The following is a 22,795-nucleotide window of genomic DNA, read 5'->3' as shown; positions in this document are numbered from 1 at the left end:
GTCCAGTAGTTACATGCGCTTTCCCACAGGGTATCCGCCTTCCCGCACAATCCACCTGCGAAAACACCATCTGTATAGCTTTCATGCGGACCTGGCGACAATCTGTCTGTAGAGCCTGGTAGACAGGAGGGAGCCCGGGGAAAATGGTACCCATTGCACGTTCAAGTTCGGAGTTGCAAGGGTGCGGCCAGGTGCTCTACCGGCTCAACGGCATGAAATTGTCGCGGGGTACAGCATTGGTTGGGTTGAGCGCCGATGTCCAGGGGTTTTGTAGCTGGACTGCCCGATGATGGCTACCTAGCTCTCCAGCGTACCTGCGTTCAGGATGCGAGTGTGTGGGCGCGTCTTCCGCTCCTCAATGCACGCAGTACTGCCGGCGACACGTACAGTGCTGTACAAAGGTCTACGGTAGGAAGCCTACATAGGCGACTAGTCTATACGGCAGAGCCGTCTACCTATCTCAGGAGCGCCGCCATCTCGCCTTAGCAGACAGCAGGGGCGTCGGTAGTGGGGGCGAGCTCGGCCTTACCCGTTCTTTCATGCTGAACTGGGCTGAGCTGCATAGGCAATTGCATAGGGATTGATAGCAATTGGATGGGGATTCCCAATTGCATAGGGATCGGACAGGATGCCGACCAGCGGTATGGCCGGGCGGGTTAAGGCGCTCCGGTCGTAGGCGGCAGCCAAGGTCGTGCTGAAGACTGTGAGGTAGTTGGTTCGAATCCTGTAACCGGCTGTGCTGTCTAGGGTTTTCCTTGGGTTTTCCGAAGACCTTCCAGACGAATGTCGGCACAGTTCCCCTGAAGTCGGCCCAGGACGCGTACTAACCCCCCTGTCACCCGCTTCTTCCTGCTGTCCTCTCGCTGTAAGTAACTGAATAGAGTAAGGTGAATCTGTTTTTCATAGACGCATATTTGAAGTAATTCTGCACGGCGTTTAGTACGTATATGTGTCACCTACGTTTTACTTGGTTTTATTAATGTATTTGGTATACGGAATGTTCTTGGACATGTTAATCCCTCAAACTGCAGCTCGCCCAACCTCTGGCGATGGACTCCCGACCCCCCTGGCGGACGGCGGCGGCCAGTGCACCCGTTCAGGCTGGTCCAGGGTGCCCGGAGGTTTTAATGATAACCTTAATGGGATCAAAGTAAATCGGGGACTTCAAACTTTTGTCCCTTGGTGCCAATCATGACACGAACATGATAGTGAATAGTTTAATAGCGCCGTCAAAGCGTTGACTGAGAGGTTCCAAATCCCCTGTAGTGGGGCTTTTGACAGATTTCGAAACTCGAGCTTGTTGTCGCGTTCCCACAATAACTCTGTCGCTACTCATGCACGGCGTCGTCCTATCGGGCACATTAGCTGGGAAATTTGCTTTATAGAAGCCATCGCTCTCTCTCTCTCTTACCTCCTCGGTCTCTCCATTGCCACATGGCCATCCAAACTGTACGCAAACCCGAATAATGGGGCCGGCGTTATAATGCTCTTCTCTGTGTTCGCTTAATGGTCCAACAGGCCGAGTCATAAACTCTACCAACTGTGCCTGCGCGCGTGTGTGATGCCTTTTTCGTTGCTCCCTTCCTATGCATTCTTTATATTTTCTTTCTTTCTTTTTGAGTCTGTGTGTATATTACAACAAGAGAATGAGGACCGAACTTAAATAGGGCGCCCTCCTCTTTTACTATTGGCGCTTGTCTTGGTGTTCGCTCTGAGAAATACGGGCAGGTCGTCGAGAGGAATGCATAAGTGCGTAGAGTGTGGTCAGCTTTCCATTGTTTTCTTATGGGAATGACGGTAGTCTGGTTTGGTTTTCTGGTTTGAGAAGAGGGAATGTCATTTTGGAGAGTTGAGGTTGTGTAGAACTGGTGTGCTTGTGCGGTAGAATTACAAAAGGGTGTTTCCTTCTCGTTTGTTTTTTTAGAGGAATAGTGTGAGATAGTTCACAAACAAGAACAGGCCATGATAATTTTGAGCGATAACAACAACAACTTTATTGCGATATGATGAATGGGGAGTTTCATCGCCAGGGGTGATACTCCACCCCATTGCTGGTGGTGATGCGGGGAATGAAATAATGGGCCTCTTCACAACAAGGATCGAAGCCGTATGGTATCGAGAAAGGTGAAGAGAGCTTTGAGGGCCGGGCGTTGGTGGGCTGGATGGATGTGGCCAGGGATCAAGCACAGAGGGGGCGAGAGTCTAGCTCGTTAAGGGATCCGGAGAGTACGCTTCGGGAAGGTTGGTCGTGTGAGAAATTTTATCTTTCACTATTAAGTTAGATAAGTAATTTGAAACCAAAGAAAAATCGTTGATTTCCGTTTCTCGGCTTACATTATCTTATTACGTAGTTGATTATTATGATATTACGTACCTGATTTAAATATCAGACTGTCTGACTATCCGTCACGGTGTATCTCTATAACTTGAAGAAAATTCGCTATGTTACGGAAGTGAAGTGAAGGGTTACCATGGCCGTGTCTATGTTTGGATTTTATATGCACTGACAAATGTTTAATGATATAGCTCCGGTCTGACATAAAATCTCTGGATCGTCTGTTTGCATGTGCTGTGCAGTCACCAGCGAGACGGCCTGGTGGTGGTGGTGGTGCTGATGAAAGGGCTCGCCGTTGTGGGCCTCACATATAGGTGGGCAACGTCACGACTGACGCCCTGGGGGAATGTGCGTCCTGGGCCGACTTCTAAGGGAACTGTGCTGACAACCAGCATGCGTGGTTCAAAAACCAACTATGTGCTTGGTTTTATACCACTTCACCCGCTCTTTTTTGCCCCGATCTCAACGTACATGAAGACGTATGTCTCAAAATCACTTTGCATGGTTTCTTCTTTCCACGCCGGCCTGCCTTATCATACTTGAACCTCGATAACCTCCCTGGATCCCGGTGCCTGCCATTCTCATCCCAATGGCACTCGGTAGCGTGGACGCACTGTGCGGAACAGCGCGTACCGACCAATATTTCCAAGGGACATTTCCGACAAAGCCCCTCTTTCACACGCTTCCTCTCCCTTATATCAATTTGACCCCGTCCGATGTAAGCGTAATTGGCAGTGATAAGACGGCCACTCGTTCTTATCGAAGTTGCCATAGTGTCCTATGTCCCCCCACTATCCGTTGAATGTGTGTATGTGTGTTATGCTACACCGACGGGTTCGTGTTGCGAAGATACGATATGTCTCACTCGGTTGCGATAATGGATGAGAGCCGTTCTCACGATACAGTTGCTGGGAATGTGACCTAATATCGCGTGAACCTATCTAATTTTGTAATAAATGACCCCGCGTTTGAGAGAGAGGGTGTACTTTCTACTAAGCGCCACCAGGGTCCTCAGGCCGGAATGTCGTTCAAATCAACTCTGATGGGAGCTGTACACTGTTCGGCGTGTAAACTTGGCAGGCTTCCTCAGCCCGGTTCGAACCGCTCTTTGGGGTCAGACCACGCAGTTGCATCGAGACCAGTTGTTGTTGATGGCGGAGAGTTTATAAATCTGTGTTAGGGGTTCAGATTGTATTTTATCTGCGCATAATGTTTCCATAAAATGAGTAATTGCACTTTCGTCATGGATTCTAAGGGTGATTCTTGTTACAATTTTTAATTATATACCGTAATCGTCTATAATCAGTTACTGAATGAATAACTCATTCTACTCATTCTTGGTCCCTGGCCACATCCAGCCCACCAACGCTCTAGCCTCAAAGCTCTCTTCACCTTTCTGGATACCATAGGGCTTCGATCCTTATTGTGAAGGGGCTCATTATTTCATTCCCCGCATCATCACCACCAATGGGGTAGAGTATCGCCCCTGGCGATGAATCTCCCTAGTCATCATCTTGTAATAAAGTTGTTGTTCTCACTCATTCTACTATTAATGTACTTCTAATTGTTTTTGTCATCAGGTCCCCGTAAAGTTTAATGCCGATGGATTAGATAGAACCTCACGGACTCAACATATTTCAAAGGAGGCAATAGAAATTTGTTACTAGCAATCAAAATTTCATTATTTTCGCGCTCCTGTTGGAGTGAAATTTTATTTTCTTGAACGATCGATGGCGTTATAAATCATGGATCATTCAGGAAGAGTCTCTGATTATCTGCTCTTCTAGAAATTAGTGTATGATTTTTACTTTTCACCTTTGCTTTTCCACGCTAACGTTTGGAAGCATGAGATAACAAGATTCGCATTTCTGTTTCATTCATTACTTCTTTCTTCCTTTCTTTTTCCCAAAAGTTCATTGGCATGCAAAAGGCAATAACATGTACACGAGTTTTCAGGTCAAACAAATCATTTTTATTAAAAAATATCAACCGAAAAATATTGCACATATTTATACAAGATATCTTACTCTGAAGCTATATTACATCACCTTGCACCAATGGAGAAAAAAAAATTAAAAATCTGAAAACATATTTAGGTAAATAAACCGGATCTATCGCATACAGGGCAATGCTCCGTTCGCAAACGCAGCCATTTTTAAACGAGCACCTCAAAAAGGCTTACTAATGTTGTAGACAGTGCACATAAGCTGCCGTGCCTGAATGCATAGGAACCACATCTATGAGAAACACGTTTAATACTGTTAAGTGGAGGCTGAGTACTTTCGAGAGGTTTCTTTTAATGATCACTGAGTATTCTGCCAGGTAATGGTAAGACGAAAGCACGTAAATGTGCAGAGAACCTTTAAAAAGAAACGATAACATGATAAGTAAACTAAAATAAATAAAAAAAACGCGGAGAAACGAAAATATCGCGATACTAGAAAACGAACAGCGTATTTCTAGGTTTTGAAGAAAAAAAAAGGAAAAGCGGAAATAAATAAGCTGAGTTACATATTACGTTTGTTCCATGTGAAAATAAGTACGGAACAATGCAGTCTTTTGCAAATACTAGGAAGTACAGAGAAGTAATCGTGTATCGATTAGACCAGATAGAACAAAGAAAAACACGGACAATCGTGTGTGGAAGCATGCATCTGTCGCGAGTCCTTTGATAGCAACATCTTTTTGGTGTAACAGGCATTCGGTTATCAGTGACGCATTGCTTGAGATAATGCGACGATATCTGTGGAACAACACCTCTTTTCGCGTCAGCATTTTGTGAAACACCTTTATCGCGCAAATGCGTGTTTCCTACATTTCACGTATAGCGATGCACTGTGATAATTACGCGTGGTGAGTGAATGGTGTGAGAGAGAAAAGTAGTACCCACTAGAACGCAATCTATAATACATCGCCAACCTATAACTGCACTCGCTACCAAGAATTAACGGGAAGGCTTATGTCAGGTTCTCGTGCCTCTAATTACGCTTTATGTACATTTCACAACACTTTACACGGACCAGTAGCCACGCTGAAGACGTGCGCATTGTATCTAGCCTGGTGCGTGGGCACGTTTTGCATAAAAGACGCGATAATGCAAGAAAAAGAGAGAAAAAAAACACACACACATGAGTTTTTATTGAGCATCGGAACGCACCGAACGCTTACTGCTAAAGCTGCCTGAAACAGTGGACAGTTTGAAAGAGCACTGCTCAATTTTACGTCACTGAAAATGAAAGAAAAGAGAGAGAGAGAGAGAGAAAAGGAGGGAAGCCTTCGGTCGTTGTTCGAAGTGTAGCTGTACGACGAAATGCCATGGAGAATGTCTATACTTCATACAGTACGTTTCTCCTAGTGTATTTTATCACAATTTGCTGGCGTTGTCCACCCAACATCAAAGGAACGTCACAGCACATCACTGTTAGACGGAGACTGAGTCCAGATTGTTCATTATTGTCTCGTTCCTTCACAAGCCGGAGAATAGGACTCCGTCTGTCGGTGCCGGTGGTGCCTTGGTTTGGAGAGCCGTGTGGAGGGCGTCGGTGGTCCAGTCTCTTCAAGCGTCATGCTTGAGCTCAAGCGCCCAGACGTGTTGAGGCCAGCCCGTTCGACCCTTGCCTCGTTTTTCGGCTTGCATGGTGTGCATCATTGCTGCCTGCGTGAGGAAGAAAATGTGAAAGATTAAAATGAGTTCTGGCACAGGAAACTGCAGGTTCTTAAGCACTGCGGTAGCCCACCATAGCTTTTTGTCTGCTTGTTTGTTTGTTGCTGCGGCGGTTCTGCAACAAATAATAGTAGATTTTAGTAAATCGTACGCTGTCGCCTTTGCGTACGTGAGAGATAGCGTTGCGGTTCTGCACAATGCGCAAATCTCTGTTTATGTCTTGCGTGTGCGCAGAAGCACCAACGCTATCCCTTATGTACGCAGAGGCGATAGCGTACGATATACTAAAACTCACTAATATGAGCTTCTGCGAAAGAACGACGCGCGAAGGTGACCTACAGCGCTCGCGGGAGACCTCTGTCCGAAGTTCCGAACACCTTTCAAAAATCCTCCACTGTCAGAGAACGAGGGAAAGAGGAGGAGGGGGCGCGTCGTGACGTCACCTATCCCCCAGAGGAAACCTAGATACAGAAGACCTGCGTAGGTGGTGGCGATGGTGAAAGGGCTTGCCGTTGTCGGCCTCACGTATGTGGGCAACGTCACGACTGACGCCCTGGGGAAATGTGCGTCCTGGGCCGACTTCTAGGGGAACTGTGCCGACATATGTAGCGCCTCCTCTCACTCCTTCGCACGCACACAGTCAAGATGTCAGCCAATCGCCGCGGACTATTTCAAACACAGGCTTCGTGCGGCTACCAGTGGCTGCGCATGTGGCTAAGGGCGGCTCGTCTCCATAGCTACGGCCGCCCAAAGCACGGTCGTGATTGGCGGGCTCTTAGTTGTTACGTCACGGCGTTTCAGCGATCACGTCGAGACTGGGAGGTACCCGGGTTCGAATCCCGGTGCCGGCTGTGCTGTCTGTGGTTTTTCCTGGGTTTTCCTCAGACGCTTTCAGACATATGTCGGCACAGTTCCCTTAGAAGTCGGCCCAGGACGCACATTCCCCCAGGGCGTCAGTCGTGACGTTGCCCACCTACGTGAGGCCGACAACGGCAAGCCCTTTCACCACCCACCCACCCACCCACGTTTCAGCGATCAGGCTTTGTTTCTAGGCGGCGTTGTGTTGTCCATGGCAGGCAGGGACGGTCATGTCACTCGTGAGGCAGACCGGCGCAGCGCTTGAGCTGCGAGGAGAAAGACACTGGGACTTGCCGACATCACGATATAGCGACTTCCTTCTCCGAGTGACAGAGACAATGCAACGCACTGCGGAAATATTTTGCATGGTGGTTCCTGATGGAAACCTCAACGAATGAAACAGGGTTTCGAGTCATGCTGAATGTCGCCTCAAAATTTTTCAATTAAATGCTCAGTCAGTTATTTATAATTGAATTTTATAGCTGGCGGTTTCATAGGCGCGATGTCATTGTCAGCAAGTTCCGGCCTGTGTTCTGCCAAGCAACCGAGCCATAGATTCTAAATAAAGCTTCCTGATTACACTTTACCATATCATTTCTAAACTGTCCTCGATCACATTTATTTGGGTCCTACACCCTCGTTACGTCAGCCAGGGGGCGGTAACTAATGCTTACGTCACTGTGAAACCGAAACTGGGTGTGAACGTGCGGTTCTTTTTTCTACGCTCTTAAGAAGAATACGAAGAAAAAAAAAAGGACTATGAAGTGTTACTGCGACTTTTACTCTCTTTCTGCTCTTCTCTGCTAGTCTTTACTCTGATCACACGGCCTTACTCTTCCGAGACTCAATTTACCCTGCCGAGGTTCCCGATACACATCAGAGAGCGTAAATGCTCTCGGGGACCGTAAAAGTAGAGAGACAGAAACTGTTGCTGTCCTTTTTTACACTTTTATTACCGGATATACTCCTCTCTTACACCTCATTGCCTAACTTATTCTTTCGAGACTCCCTTGCTAATATGATATGGCGGCAGTTGGCATGTGCAGCATGTGTATATTAGTCAGCCGCCCTCTTTGTTATTTCAAGTTTCAGCGTCTGTACGTCCAGGACGACGTCAGGCACAGCGCCTGAATGTTAAGCAAAAAAGAAGCAATAACAAAGTGACGTCAGTGAAACACAGTGATATAGATTTACCCCATATCCTCGCAGAGTGATTTTTACTCGCCTAAATAGTCCAGGTTATACTGACTCCTGGACGGCAGTGTAACATTCACGCATTCGAAAAGAAAAAACAAACAAACAAAAGTAAGGGTTACGTTACATAAGACTGATCTCAGTGACAAAGTCGTTACACTGGCGGAAGAGCTTGGCACACTCTTTCTTATTTGAGTGTAGTTTACTTTAAAAACTGCGATGTTCCGCTGGATGAAAATTCGGATATGACATAATACACATTTCTTACAGTCGGAATACAACTCTAACCTCAAAACCAGTCGAAATCTCCAGACTGTCCCTTTATGCGTCTATACCAAAGAAAATATAAAAATTCGTAGTTCGGACAATATCCGTTTATAGTCTCTCGCATCCGAAACTCTAAGGGGGAAAAAAAAGCAGAATAAATTGGGGAGTGATTGCAGCTTCTATAGTCTCCTAGATTGCAATTACTCCCCATTTCAGTCCCCTAAGCGCGAAATTTACTCCCCCTGACCGAAAATAGTCACTGAACTTCGCAAATGGTTCTCTGAAATGCTACAACCAACGGAAATATAGGCTCTTTTAGTGGATTTGATGGAGCAAGGCTACATAAATAAGCAATTTCCTGCCCGTTGAGTAAGAAGAGAGTTAGTGGCTCTTTCTTGTCAAATTGTGCCTTATGCATGTCGTAAGGTTTATACTACTATATAAACTATATACATATATTTTCATTCATGCACGTGGATTATGTACAAGGGACTGTGAGGGCAAAGCGTAAGACGCAGTCTCCACTCTGTGATATTCATTTAGCCCCATGCATTCAGTCAAAAAAGGGGGAGGGTATATGTTTATTAGAACAAAGGGAAAAAAAGGGAGGAAAGGTCAGCCAAACCGGACGTCGGCTTGCTATTCCGCAAAGAAAAAAGAAAGAGAAATGACAGAAGAATAAAATAAATAAAAATAAAATGAAATAAAAGAATTAGTAAATAAAGGATAAACTAGCCAATGGTGAAAGAAGGATGAGATAGATTAAAGACAAAGATGACACTAAAAAAAAAAAGACTAACAAACGGTGAAAGCACAAAAGGGGCTAATGTCCTACATACTTAATCCCCCAAATGACTAAAATTACTCCTTTCTTTCTTGGAGTGCAGAAAGAGTGCAATTTCTAATGATAGTTAAACATTTCAGAAGGATAACGAGAGTTCGGGCCGATTATCTGCCTTTCTGTTTATATAAAATGAAGGGAGGGAGAGAGGATCTTCTATCTGAGGACATTTACTGTGTATACATGTAGCCATGCTCGGCGGGGCTGGCTGTTTTCGGTAGCCTGCCAGGAGATGGCCGGGGCCTGGCTTTCATCTCGGCCACTCAGACTCGATAGCGTGTGCTGGGAAGCCCATTCTGGCGAGGGGTATTGTTAGAATTATGGAGCGGTAGATTGTCGGTATAGTCGATCTGCTGCGCGATATAGTCGGGGCGGGAGGTGCACACATATACTGGGCTGTGTGTGTTTGTGTGTAGCTAGACCCAGGATGTCGTAATCGGTGGAGTACTTGTCTGTAAGCTGCGAGGGAAAATATTTAAGGAAATCGTTTTAGGGGAAAATACCGCTAGCACTACTGTTCCGCAACCGTTAGGCCGTATTTGAAGACACGGTCCAAGGCAAAGAAAAAGATACTCGAAATGTTTTTTTTTTTTTTTTTTTTTTGAGTTGTCGGCCTGCACAGCGAGGTGGTAGTAAGGCGAATGTGGCACCGTGTGTTTTAATGAGTAAATTTGGTTATGTTTTCACGGGGCAGAATGTGAAGTGTGCATGGCGAAAGTTGCGAATATGCCGTCGAGCTGTCCTATACAGTAAACGAAACCGCTCCTGAAGGCATTGCGTTATTCTTATACTTTTTTGTGTGTTTTTGTCGCAGTTATTGCAGTGAATGTTTGATCTAACTTATGCTGTCTGCCTTCTCACTTAACGTATACGAATACTTAACGTAATATAGTGTAACAATAAAATAAAATGACGCGTCGAGAGCCAGTTTCAATATTTTCTACACTGAAGTGCAGGTACAAGAAATGACAACTGTAGCTGTTTCGCCGCTGCTACTATTTATGTAAAAAAAACGAAGAGAACACTTGGTTAGGGACCAGGTTATTGGCCATGTGACCAGTGAGCAATATTCTGTATCGACTCCTGTTGTTCAAATATCGTTCGAAGTCTGTGACGACGAGTTTCCGACGGATGTGCCGATAGTCGATAAAGTACGATGTTGGCAGCTGCTGAGTGCACATATCACTTAATCACATAATCACGTTAAATATAGTGCCTTTCGGTTTGCCGCCACACCCCGAGAAAAGGCTTTCGACGCCTCAAATATCCTGTAACTGGGGACCTAAATTAATTCACACTATCAGTGTGAATACAGATTCATTCATGTTCGCGCCGAGTTCACCCTTACCGTCCAGAATTGCAACTCTGAGCCAGTCATGAGTAAATTAATCCTCAAAAGATAATTAAGTTACAGTTGAAGCTAGCTTGTGAGTGAACGATGATTACACTATCTCGAAACGTAGCTAGTTGCAGCTACAGTTATGAAGTTAAAGTAACCTAGTTACGTCCAGAGAATAGAATGTCGAATAAACGAAAGCCTTTCTGTCGATCCCTGGTTCTCTTGAACCCTCAAAAACTCAGCAGTTCCTTCACGAAGTCATCGCAAAGTGAGCTTCCACCGGCTTACATAAGATGACGTAGATGTAAGCGTGTTTGTGTCATGTTTATGTGCTTTTCGCCCATCGAGCGCTCAGGGACGCCTATCATGGAGTTTTTCCACCGGCTTCACTTCTAACACATCCCTTCCCACATTTCATTTCATTTCCCTTTTCATTTTCTTTCTTTCTCTTTATTTCTCTTTTTCGGAATAGCAAGCTGGCAATAGCCTGGCTGACATTTCCTTTTTCTTTTTTTACCTTTTTTCTTTCACTCAATTAAACATATTCCCCCACCCCTCCACCTTCCCACACTAGGAAGTGTTTCAGCAAGCGTTTCAGGAAGCGTTAGAGCTTTCTCAGTACAACGTTTTAAAGAATAAACCAAAGCGACATTATCATACCGTTGCGCGAAAGAATATGGCACTGCCGGAGTAACTTCATTACAGCACGGCAACAGTTTTCAGCTACTTTCACTAAACATTTACAACTTACAAGTCACCCTCCCAGAATTAATAACTCGTTCTCATTGCTAGGTTATTTATTATCATTTATTATGATTACCTACTGTGCCACTTTGGTAACAATATTTACTCTAATATTATACAGTCAAACTCCTTTATAGCGAACACCTTTTTAACGAAAATACCACTACAGCGAAATTTTTTTGCGGTCCCGCTGGAGCCTATAGGTCCAATAATGGACATCCTTTTTAACGAAAATACCTTTACTGCGAACTTTTTTTGCTGTCCCCTGAGCTTCGTTGTAAAGGAGTTTGACTGTAGTTGAAAAAAATAAAATAACTAGTCAGTGTTACAAGTTAGTTCTAACCCACGACTATGTATAAGCACACGTGTCCAGAACGGCATCGGTTCACGCAGCTGCGTCGCTCCGTTTCTATATCAATCCGCAGAGTGCATGTTTTAGCCGCAGTCTCCGATGGAGCGCCCTCCGCCTTCATCATCCCCACCCTCTTCCACCGACATTCCAGACCCTTTTATTAGATTTTACCCTTAATGGGGACGACCACAAATGGTAGCATTGCCTGCCTCCTAATACATCCGCGGCTTGGTCAATATTGCTTTATCGATGTGCTTCATTGGTCGGGACTACTGGCATTGTCGTGGCAAGACACTCAGAGGTTCAGTATAAGACAGGGGATGCGAGAGGCGACAGGGTGATGCCTGGCCAAGTACACGTATTGTATGGCAGGATAAGGCGTCCCGATCGATGGTGGTAGCCAAGGTGGTGCTGAAGACTAGTAGGTGGTGGGTTCCAATCCTACCACCAGATGTGCTATCTGAGGTTTCCCCTGGGCTTTCCGAAGACTTCCCAGACGAATGTCGGCACAGTTCCACCTGAAGTCGGCCCAGGACGCATACTAATCCCCCTGTCCCCCACTCATTCCTGCTGTTCTCTGTCCATCTGTCCACATCTGTACGCCGGTCAAAGCCACATTTGCTTCGCGGCGCTAACTCGGAATAAAAGAGGGTGTTGTATGGCGACTAACAAGACAAAGTGCTTAACAAGTGAAGTGACTAACAGAACAAAACTCTTGCCGAAATATGACTGCCTTCAGTGAACATTACGCCCTTGCATGAATTTCTGAAAGAACCCGCAGAATTTCATAGTTTCGGATACTTCTAGAGTAGGTGACGTCATCGACAGCTCTGGCGACTGTTTCGTACCAACAGCGCGCATGGTCTCTAGCTGCTCTCCGCCCCAAGTTGGTAGACCGCCAGATGCTGTGGCAATGAGATGGAAATCGACCTTCCGCCGCGTTACAAAGAGAAAAAAAAAATATTTAAATAGGGCGCGAGAAAGGTGAATTGGAATGGGGATAAATTCAATAGTATTCCGAAGATAGAAGACTTTTGTGGGCACTTTAAAGACAGTTAAAAATATGTACTCAGGCATTACTGTCTCTGTTTCTTTGGGCTAAGATATTTTTACGAAAAAAAAAAAACTTCCGAGGGGCTGTCCACCAAGGCTCAGATATTGAAACACAGAAATAGAAATAGAGATTCCTGTATGACGGTGTGAATCAAAGCGTGAGACGTATCACTGGCAGGCCTGTCCTTACACCCCTTGGATTTGGATGAAAAAAAAGAAAAGAAAACAGGAAGAAGGAGTAGTTGATCCACACGATGTTTTAAACAGTTGAGAAGTTTCTGTTTCTAGTCTCTTCTTATTTGCGTAACCTTTAAAACGATGTTATGTTCTTCGCTAAATATTGAAGCTTGCGGTTACCGCGCATGTTGTAGGGTATGTACTCCCATGGTGTTTCCCAGCGCAAAATTCAAACACATTCAATGCCTGCGTTTCCATTCCTAAAAAGTGTTTCTCGTCACATTACACCGCCGTCTCTTATCGAGCTATCAAAATCACCCCCTCAAAAAGAGTCACCAATTAACACCATCAATCATGCCACCCCATCTGCTCATGTAGCCTTCCAAAACAAGATCGCGTATTTGATATAAGTCACGTGCACTTCACCCGTTGTTATTCAAGCCACATATCAGAGCTCTCCCTTGTAACATATTTCAATCAAAGGGAGCGTTGCCTCCCGGCTGTATATTTCACGGGAAACCACAAGCGTAATGCGTTACGTCACGCGGGCACGTGAGCAAACAGTCCCACAGTGGCCCACGATGGTGGTGAACAGCGTCCAAAAAATGTGGCCTCTCCTCCTCGAGCCTTTTTGTGCAAAAGTGGTTTCGGTTTTCGAGCTCCGCCGCACATCACACTCGACGGCTTGTTTCTAGCAGTGACATTTGACGCGGGAAGAAGTGATAATTTATTTCTTTTCTTTGGATGGAGGGCGACTTCTATACGACATTTTTGTTGTTGACGTTGTGTCTGGTTGACGCGCATAGGAACGGCATGAATACATGATGAGTTCTACAGGCTTGCACGATTTAATCGGGTAGAAATTGAGATATTTTTTAGCTGCTGAGACTATAGCTGATTTTTTTTCGAGCATTCGTATGAACAACGGTGTGCATAACTAAATTATGTTTTTATTTTTAAGGAGACCATGAATGGAGGTGCGCGGGGATGCGGTTATGTCTACGGATCCGAGCGCATCCTCGCCACTGCAGTGCGCACGGATATCTGCAGAGCGGAGAGCGTACAGTGAATCCTTCCCGAATTCCCGAGAAACTTTTATGCTGAAAAGTAAAAACGTTTAATAATTTCGTTATGTCGATTTTTTTTTTCTACAAACGCGATGAACGCGGATATGCAGATGCACCTGTTTCAATTAGTGCGGATGCGGTCGCGGACACTACATTCGCGGATACCTTGCGTTGTGGATACTGTCAATCTTCGCGCTCGCCTCTATACCAGGATACTCCGAGTAATGGTGCAACACACCAAGCGGACGGAAAAACAAAAACAAGCAACAATATACCGACCTGTGATAGCGACCCATGCGGCGCAACATAGACAGGGCGCCATGTTGCGTTATCACACATGCAATACGAAATAGTAAACAGCGCTTCAGGAAAGCAATACGTACATCATGGATGGGTGTCATTTAAATTAGTTGTCTGCGGTCAGTAAATTGAAATTTTATATCTAGTAACTGGTGATGATGATGGTGATGACAGACAACAGACAACATGGTGATGTTAGGGTCAACGCGGGCAAGACCGTCTGCCCCAACATTTGTAGTCTGGCTTCAGTTCCAAAAATAAATACGTAGTTGAAACTTGTAGATGAAAAATAAACATGAACATTAAGTATCAAAACCTCGACAAAACGCGTAATAAAATATGAATAACAAAGAACTGAATTTACGTAGGACATGATTCAATGGCATCTCACATTTCACAGTTCTACAACGCCGGTTTTAGAGGTCGTGGAAGAGACGGTAATGCGGGGACACCCTAAGAGATAATACGCAAATAAAACATGAGACGCGCAACTATGGGGTAACTTGCATTACGAGATAATCTGCGTATCATTTTCTAGGATCTGTGTGACTGTAAATAGCTTATCTTCAATGTAAGCCGCCGAATAGAACAGAGGGACGAGAGTAAACGCAAGACACAGCAACTGCTCACAACTAAAAGATTAAAGCACGAAGGGCAGTAAGTATAGCAGATTACCATAAACCGGAAGCGATACGCAAAGCTAAAAACGCGATAACAAGATAAATAGCTCGTGTAGTGCGTCCTGGGCTGACTTCTTAACTTCAAGCAATAAAGCTGTAGACAGAACAACAGTGTCACTCCTGATATCAACATATCAGATTAGCCCATTTAACTTTATTCTAGTAGCTGGCAACAGTATAATTTCCTCGTTTCCACCTACAACTTTCACATTTTCTTTTTTCTTTTTACAAATACCACCAATACTTAAAAAAAGAAAAGAGGAACGCTGCTAATATAGACATAAAATAATTGTGTCTGTAATCTGCTCGTACCGTGCTTCTTTTCGTTATTGTTTACGAGAGAGTTTTAGAAAACCGTCGATAACGCTGTTTGCTTTGAACCGTATCAACGGGTACCAGTCAGTGAATAAAGTTCTGGGTAACGCACGACTGCAATTGGTTCCAACAGGCACGGTAACCTTACCAGCGGTTTGCTAGAACTACCTGTCAGGGAGTAGAGACTGTTGGTGGACCATCCATTGTTAAGATGTGGCTTCCGAAGTACCGTATCTACCGCATCAAATCAACGCGTAAGATTCCGAGTTATGCACGCTGCCAGTGGTTCCGGTATGTACGATAACTTACGGTAATGTACGATAACGCAAGGGATAGCATGGTGGTTCTGCGCAATGCGCGAAGCTCTCTTTATGTTTTGAGCGTGCACAGATTCACAGAACCACCAACGCTTTCCTTTATACGTTTACGCAAAGGCGATAGCATGCGATGCACTAGAACTGACTATTATCTTTTCGAAGACGGCTCGTCAGCTATGACCGTCTGCCGCAGAACCTGAAGAGTGACATCAAAGAACCGTCTTCATAATTGAAATAAGTACTGAACTGTCTCGCTACTGAGCTTATTTATACTAGGCTGCTTTCTCTAGAGGGTCTGGAATACAGGTTTTACTGCGCAGTCCCAAATGAAACTTCTGTAGAAATTTCCGAAATAAAACATTTCGTATTTCGATACTGAAACGCTGAGATGACGACAAGTTCATATTTTGTCTCACAATATGTCTCACTAGACGCTCGCATCTACAGTCCTGCGCACGCAAGTGACTCCAGCGTTTGTATATGCAGCTAACCACTCGCAAACGCGTGAAGTTAGGAACGGTATTGCATCGGGCAGGACCAACATCGCTCAGTTCAGCGTCCATGCACGGAACAGGAAATGGCAGTCGAGACGTTAGAGAATCTGCTTGCAGAACATTGCACACGGAAGCGGACATGGTGCAGTTCCTCGAATGTGATGCTGAGTGTTTATACATGTTTTGCATAGCGACTTTCTCCAGTCACCCACCGTCATCACCAGTAATTTATCTGTTGTTGTTGTTGTTGTTCTCCAGTGTATAATGACGTTTGGACATGTTAGTACTGAATCGTTTGGAGGAACTTTATACGTTTTTTTTCCGAATCTCTTGTGCGTGGTTTCGTAACGCAAAAATAAATAAATAAAATACACCGTTTACGTATATATTCGTGCAGTGCATTTAAAGAAGGCTGCGTCCTGATCTGTTCTTTATCCCGTGCAATGCAGTCTTTTCGTGCATAAAATGCAAAACAGAGTTGTAAATCATTCTAGATAGGAAGGTGCGCTTGAGATTTGCAGTTACACACACGCACACACAAAAGAAAAAAAATACGAGCAGGGAACGATGTCGGAATGAATAAAATAAGAATGTGGCCATCTTTTGCGAGGAAGAAGACGCAGAAGAACAATACCACGTAACTCATAACCTTCGGCCGAAACGCAAGTTTCATCATTCTCCGAGCAGCCAGAAATACATGCATTCAACGTTACACTCAATGTGTGAGGGAATAGCTAAGCAACGTTTGGGCTCAGACGTGTGCATTGTAGGTATTAACTGGTCCCTTTCTATATAGCTGACGGCTAGAGCTATACTTCTGCTGAAGGTATAGGTCTGCTGAAGGCTGGAGGATAGAACACTGCGCAACGACCGACCACATCGCGAGATAGTTCGATAGGATTGTGTCGGATGGTCCATGACTGTCGTCCTTTCAGCTGCTTCCATGCCGTTTTGCAATGCCAACTTTGGCAGTGATCCATCGTTCCCCCTTTCTATAGTTTCTATAGTGCTTGACAAAATTATGTCATGTTGGAAAGTTGACCATGTGATTCTGTACTGAACTTGAAGCTGTGCCATCGACATGCTCAGGATCTGTTCTCATTTTTACGATGTAAACATTATCGAAGTCAGACTCGACTCCTCTCCCCCTTTGCATGCAGGCAGGGAAAAACGCCACACGCCGGGGATCGGCATTCCAAATAGTTTTTGAAGAAACCTGATCCTGCGTTGGGGAAGACTTCCCCCGTCAGCTTCGTTTCTTGTCTCTTTCTTCTTTTTTTTTCCTATGGGCGCGACGTATACAGTTCTCAACAACGATAGTACTGTAAAGAAAGAAGCTGCCACAAATAATATGTAACTTTTCCTGTCCCGAGTACGGAGTAACCCAGTTTGTAAACCGTTTAAGACTACGAGGATCTCGGAATTTGCCGTGTATAGTACTGAGCGTAGGGGAAAGTTTACTCGGCACTGTTTCGAGATGCTGTGTCTTTTGTGGGCGTTTTCCTATACGGCTTTCGTTTTGAGCTACTGCTGACGTAATATAATAAACTGAAGGTCGGTTGAACGAGAGGTGTGTTAGTCAGTGTTTGGGGGATAAAAGGGGCGGGGGTAACTATACCGAGCAAACGAGAGCAAACAACAATGTAGATCGTGATTCCATAAACGTCTAGACATAGCAGCACGAAATAAATTACAAATTCACTTGCATTGAATATGTCTCCGCGTGTAACGGAGATGGTCGTGGACACACCGACTTCATTCTTTGCCGTTCTTTACAGGAAGTCAGTGGGTGTTCATTCGCGAGACTGGGTTCCCAAATCAATATATAATATTGTGCGCCATGCCGCTGAATCGGAACAGTTATCGGCTAGCAAAACAGTCCAGGGGGAATGCGTGCTTTATGAAGCCAGCGCTGCAGCGTTTAGACTTTGATAGAGAGCTGGGGCCAATCATTACACAAAGTTTTGAAAATATCATTTCATGTCAACATCACGCTCATGAAACCTTTCTGCAGGCTATTGCTATTCTATGCATGTACAAGGATTAATCTGTCCCCTTAGATGATTTCTTTGAGCGAGCTCGCTCACAGAAATCATCTAAGGAAGCCACGAAATCATGTAAGGAAGCCAGCGTAAGTGGGGACTTATAGGTCCCCACTTTGAGCAGTGGCTGTAAACGAAGTGTGGGTTCACTTAACTGTGCTGCTTATGCTTATGTATATCACATTGCCACACGTCCCAAGTACTGAAAAAAGAAAAAGAAAAGAGAGAGAGAAAGAGAAAGAAGACAAGCTACGGAGGCGCTCACCACAGCACAGCGCAGCATGCTATTCGCAACGCGAAATTGCAGACGCTCCTCAGTTTCTCCCACGTCCGAGAGATCTCCAGGAATATCAATCTTATGTTATGTACAAAATTTATAGATACCGACAATGGTCTAGTATAGAACCTTAGACGTTATACGTCGACTCAGCGTGATGCCTGGTTTCAGGACTCATACCTACAAGTGTTCCTTAAAAAAACATAAATAAACCACGGAGTTCCATTTCATTCTTTCTGAATCTCGGACATGCATAAAGCATATGAAACACTTTCGGACGGAACTCGTTTTCTTTCTCTTCCTTCTTCTTTTTTCACTATTTAAGTCACTATTTTTTCACTATTTTGTATACGTGAGCTGTCAGCCCGACAAGCCGTCACTGCGACTTTTTTTTCACGGCTTCCACCACAACATTAAGTGGAAATAAAATATTTCATTCATTCATCTTTCAATTCATTTTTTTTTAAATTCCGTGTTAGCGCGCTGCGAAGCCGAGTGGCTATGAGCGGCGTACAAATGTGGACAGATGGAGAGAGGTCTGTAGGAAGTAGTGGTGGGAAGTAGTATATGCGTACCAGGCCGACTTCAGGGGGTACTGTGCCGACATTCGTCTGGAAAGTCTGTCAGAATACCAAAGGAAAACAACAGGAAAGGATTCGAACCCACCCTGTCTCAGTCTTCAGCACGATCTTGGCTACCTCCAACCTGCGGACGCATTTATCTATACTCGGCCATGCTGCGGGTATTCAAATTTCATGAATGCACCGTTGCTGCAAGTGCCTTATGATACGAAATGAAGCGATGACGATGGGATTCCAACAGTGACCGTAAGTATAGATGATTCCGAGGAATTCGAAACCATGCCGCTAATAGTCGGTATACGCATTCTTGCACGGTTTGAGAGATGATGATGATGACGATGATGATGGTGGTGGTGGTGGCGGTAGGAGAAAAAATATGGAGATGTGAGCTTTCAGAGAGATTACCATTACGTCAACCTATCCTTTGTTACCGATGTTTCGTTTATATAATGTCTGAAACGACTACCTGAAGAGAAGCTGTACCATTTTGAAACAAACATGTCGTGGGATGCCTCTTCCGCTGCATCAAGTTGAGCCAATCGCAGCGATACAGTTATAAATATGAATGCGCGACGTGACAAATTATATCTGGTTACGTCTAGATTCGTTGTATACGCTCTCCGTGAAGACAAGAATTCTAATACCGGATTCTCAAGAACTCTATCTTCACGAGTCATGCACAGGAATCTCATTTCGTCGTCACGAAGCAGTAACTCAAGATATTATAGATGCGAATGCAAGCGCTTCGCTATGCATTAGGCTGCGCGGCGCCCGCGTTATTTACTGTTCAGCCGACGAAATCCGATCCGCGGTCTTTAGAAAGACTGCACAAGGACGTAGCATTGTGAGTTTCACTTTGACGTCGTTACTCCCTCTATTTTATGGCTCATCTGTCACAAATGGGCAGTTCAACAAATCAGCCGCTCAAATTTGTTCCGAAAGCAGTTCAGCGATATCGGTTTACAGGAAAGGCTCGTTGAGGCATTCCGTCATGCCATGGTTACACTAGATTTCCGGGTTTTCTCGCCCCGATAACTTGGCGAACGACGCTACTTGACCGCATTTAGCTTGTGACGTCAAACGAAAAGTGAAAAGGCACATCGAATTCTCACATGTGATGCGCCAGCGCCATATAGGATCATGTTTCCCATACATACCCCTTGTTTTAACAAAAAGCTGCTGAACTGCGAGTGTAAGAAGAAATGGTGACGGTCTTCAAAGACGCACGATCAGAACATGCGTATTTTTGATAATAGGCATCGATATCCTTCTCTTAAACGGTTATGTCTGAGCGATTTCAAGTTTCAATTGTTAAGATCCACAGCAATACGGTGTTGCACATTATGCTCGTTCCTGTTTTTCTCGCCCCTTACAATGTCCGCCAGGCAAACCGCACGTAAATAACACGCCACCACCACCTTATACAATATCAATTTTCCTCTCAGTTACTTTTGAAAGCTTACGTTACTAACTTTGCTTTGGACGCCTTAGCAAACTTTACATGGGCAAATCGCTTGACTTATCGATTTGGTATCGCTGTGTCCCAACGTTGCCCCTGCAATCTTTGAAATTAACGATGAAGGGGGGAAAGTGGGGGTCCTGACACTTGACTCCTTGACCGTTGTGCACCGTCCGTAGACATTCCTCTCATTTTAGATACTGACCTTTTACACTTCACAGATACTCTTCACAGTTCACTCATCACACTTTGCATGTCCTGCTCCTTCTTGATTTTTTTTTATTTTTTTAAATGCCGCTTATGATATTGTCATCACTAGGGATTCATGCAGATGCGCGAAGGCTTCCTGTAGCTGACACATATAGTCAATTGTCAAGTCGCGCCACGCCGTATTGCCATGTTTAACCAGCAAACGTCTCATGCAAACGAAGTCAGTCAATATGGTCCACAATGATCAACAAATAATTACACATGATCTTACCAGGTCCTTGTTCCGCAGATCATCACCGCACGCCGTACTGTCCGATCCAGGCGACGGCCCCAACAACACTTTCCCTCTTCCGTGGAGTTCTGCCTTGAAGCACGCCTGTGTTGCCCCTGGAGGTCCTTCAAGTAGGTCCATCAGGTACGCGATATACGATGTCGCCAGTCTTAATGTTTTTATCTTGGATAGCTTTGTATCAGCCGGGACGTTGGGAATACATTCTCGTAGCTCTGAAAAGGCGTTGTTGATGCTCTGCGTCCGTCGACGTTCCTTCCGGTTGGCGGTCACCCTGCGCTTGCCCCCCCGTGCAGGGGCTGGGGGGTCTCGCGGGATGGGGTGAGGTGGCATAAGGCCCTGAGGGCCCCAGGGGCCCTCTGGCCCCGTGCACACTGCTCCGCCGGCCGGAGACGACGAGGAGGACGGGCTCAGCTCAGAGGCTTGTCCAGGGTCGGTGCTGAAGAGCCAGCCCAAGTACTCTGCGCTGGGGGCTCCATAGTATGGGTATAGGGTATCAGGGGGGAAGGCTTGCGGGAAGCCACCCACCAGGCTCATGGTGGGATCTGGGGGAGCTCTCTAGGTAAAAACTATAGTTGGTCGATGAAGGATCTTCAAGGATGGATTTGGAGATGTCCTTAGTGACTCCTTCGGTGCACTTAGTGCTTTCGTTGGATCTGATCCGGTGAGGAATTTGACTTACTAGGATGTCAGACACGATAGAAGTATGTGTAAACGACAGTGAGCGTTTAAATGCTGCGCTTGAACAACAGCTTGTTTGATGCACGGAGATGATCTGGCCTTCAAAATGGCATCTGCTTCATCAAAATTCGACACCTCAATTTATCGTGACATTCCGCCTTGGTGAAGACCAGACTTCATGACGCAGCAGCATGAGAACCCTGTTCATGTACGCTGTAATGGACCCTCTATCTTCTTGGTGTTTTCGTTAAGGTTCTTGAATTTTCACCCAAGTTCTTGCTCCACGATAAGAGTCAAGTTTTCACACCACCTTGGTACCAGTCCTGGCACGCGTGATGCAAACTGAATTCCCCCCTTTGCAACTGAAAACAGCACTCTCTAAAGAAGCAAACTTTCGCGAGGACACCCTCACCTGGACTGAAAGAAGACGTCTTGAAAATCAAGCTCACGTTAACTCACGAAAATGCTCCAACTAGGTCCTTTCCACCCGCACACACTTGAGCATTGTACAATTCGCAGCCGATAGCGCGGGCGAACGACGAACTGCGATGACTTGCAGGACCCGTGTCAGCAGGACTGGACAGAACCTCTTTACAAACGGCAAAACAGTGCTTCGCAGAAATGTCCACCTCACTGTCAGTGTCGTGATGAGGCTACGACGTTGCTTCCGCGTACATCACAGGACAGGACGTACGTTAGAAATGGATTTTACGCCATTAAACCGAAGGCAGGTCTCGCACGGGGAGGCGGAGCGGGGAAATGGATCTGCCTCTTCGCGAGCTTGCTCCGCCTGCCCAGTGGAGGAGGGACGGAGCACGGAGATCGGAATTTCGGAGGGATGATAATAGCAGTGCTCCATAGGAATACGAGTATGTGGAGACACAAATAGAGGGAAGGCTTGGAATTCAGGTTGCGTTCGGTGATGATTCTGGCTGATTCCGGTGCATAATGCTATGGACTAAGAATTTGGAGCAAGAAATGTGACGTTGGTCATGCATTTCTCTTTTGGGTTCTACACTCTTAGAAATAAACTTTACCGCGTACAACGCTCCTAGCCAACCATCATCTCGTATGATATCGTTATCTGCCCCGATTTATTGAAAACGGGAGGCGTACGCTTTTTTTGTGACAATTATGAACGACATAAGTGTCACAAAAAAGGCGTACGCCTCTCGTTTTCAACAAATACACATAACGATGTCATTCGAGATGATGGTTGGGTAGGAGCGTGCTATGCGGTGAAGTTCATTTTTAATCGT

The 22,795-nt window shown here is 45.3% G+C and overlaps 1 protein-coding gene and 1 long non-coding RNA gene across 2 annotated transcripts in view; one reads left to right on the top strand and one right to left on the bottom strand.

Moving 5' to 3' along the window:
- The window catches only part of LOC135394633 (uncharacterized), a 54,947-nt gene that overhangs the window by 9,832 nt on the left and 22,320 nt on the right, over positions 1-22,795 (top strand). Inside the window, exon 2 of the long non-coding RNA XR_010422952.1 lies at positions 20,856-20,981. This is a non-coding gene — a long non-coding RNA (uncharacterized LOC135394633). The remainder of the gene's footprint in view (positions 1-20,855; positions 20,982-22,795) is intronic.
- LOC135394630 (heart- and neural crest derivatives-expressed protein 2-like) lies at positions 4,285-22,222 on the bottom strand. Its single transcript, XM_064625463.1, has 2 exons — positions 20,838-22,222; positions 4,285-5,990 (listed from the first exon to the last, which is right to left on the bottom strand). Exons 1-2 carry the CDS (start codon positions 21,390-21,392, stop codon positions 5,892-5,894), a joined length of 654 nt encoding a protein of 217 aa, XP_064481533.1. The 5' UTR covers positions 21,393-22,222; the 3' UTR covers positions 4,285-5,891.

The sequence above is a fragment of the Ornithodoros turicata genome, chromosome 5 (genome assembly GCF_037126465.1).
Source record: "Ornithodoros turicata isolate Travis chromosome 5, ASM3712646v1, whole genome shotgun sequence".
NCBI classification, from domain to species: domain Eukaryota; kingdom Metazoa; phylum Arthropoda; class Arachnida; order Ixodida; family Argasidae; genus Ornithodoros; species Ornithodoros turicata.
The sequence above is the reverse complement of the archived record's forward strand: the minus strand, read 5'-3'. Positions and strand labels throughout refer to the sequence as shown.

Coding starts and splice junctions, on each gene's coding strand:
- LOC135394630 (XM_064625463.1), bottom strand. CDS start 21,392: ATGAGCCTGGTGGGTGGCTTCCCGCAAGCCTTCCCCCCTGATACCCTA. Junction 5,991..20,837: donor ATCTGCGGAACAAGGACCTG/GTAAGATCATGT, acceptor TTCCTCACGCAG/GCAGCAATGATGCACACCAT.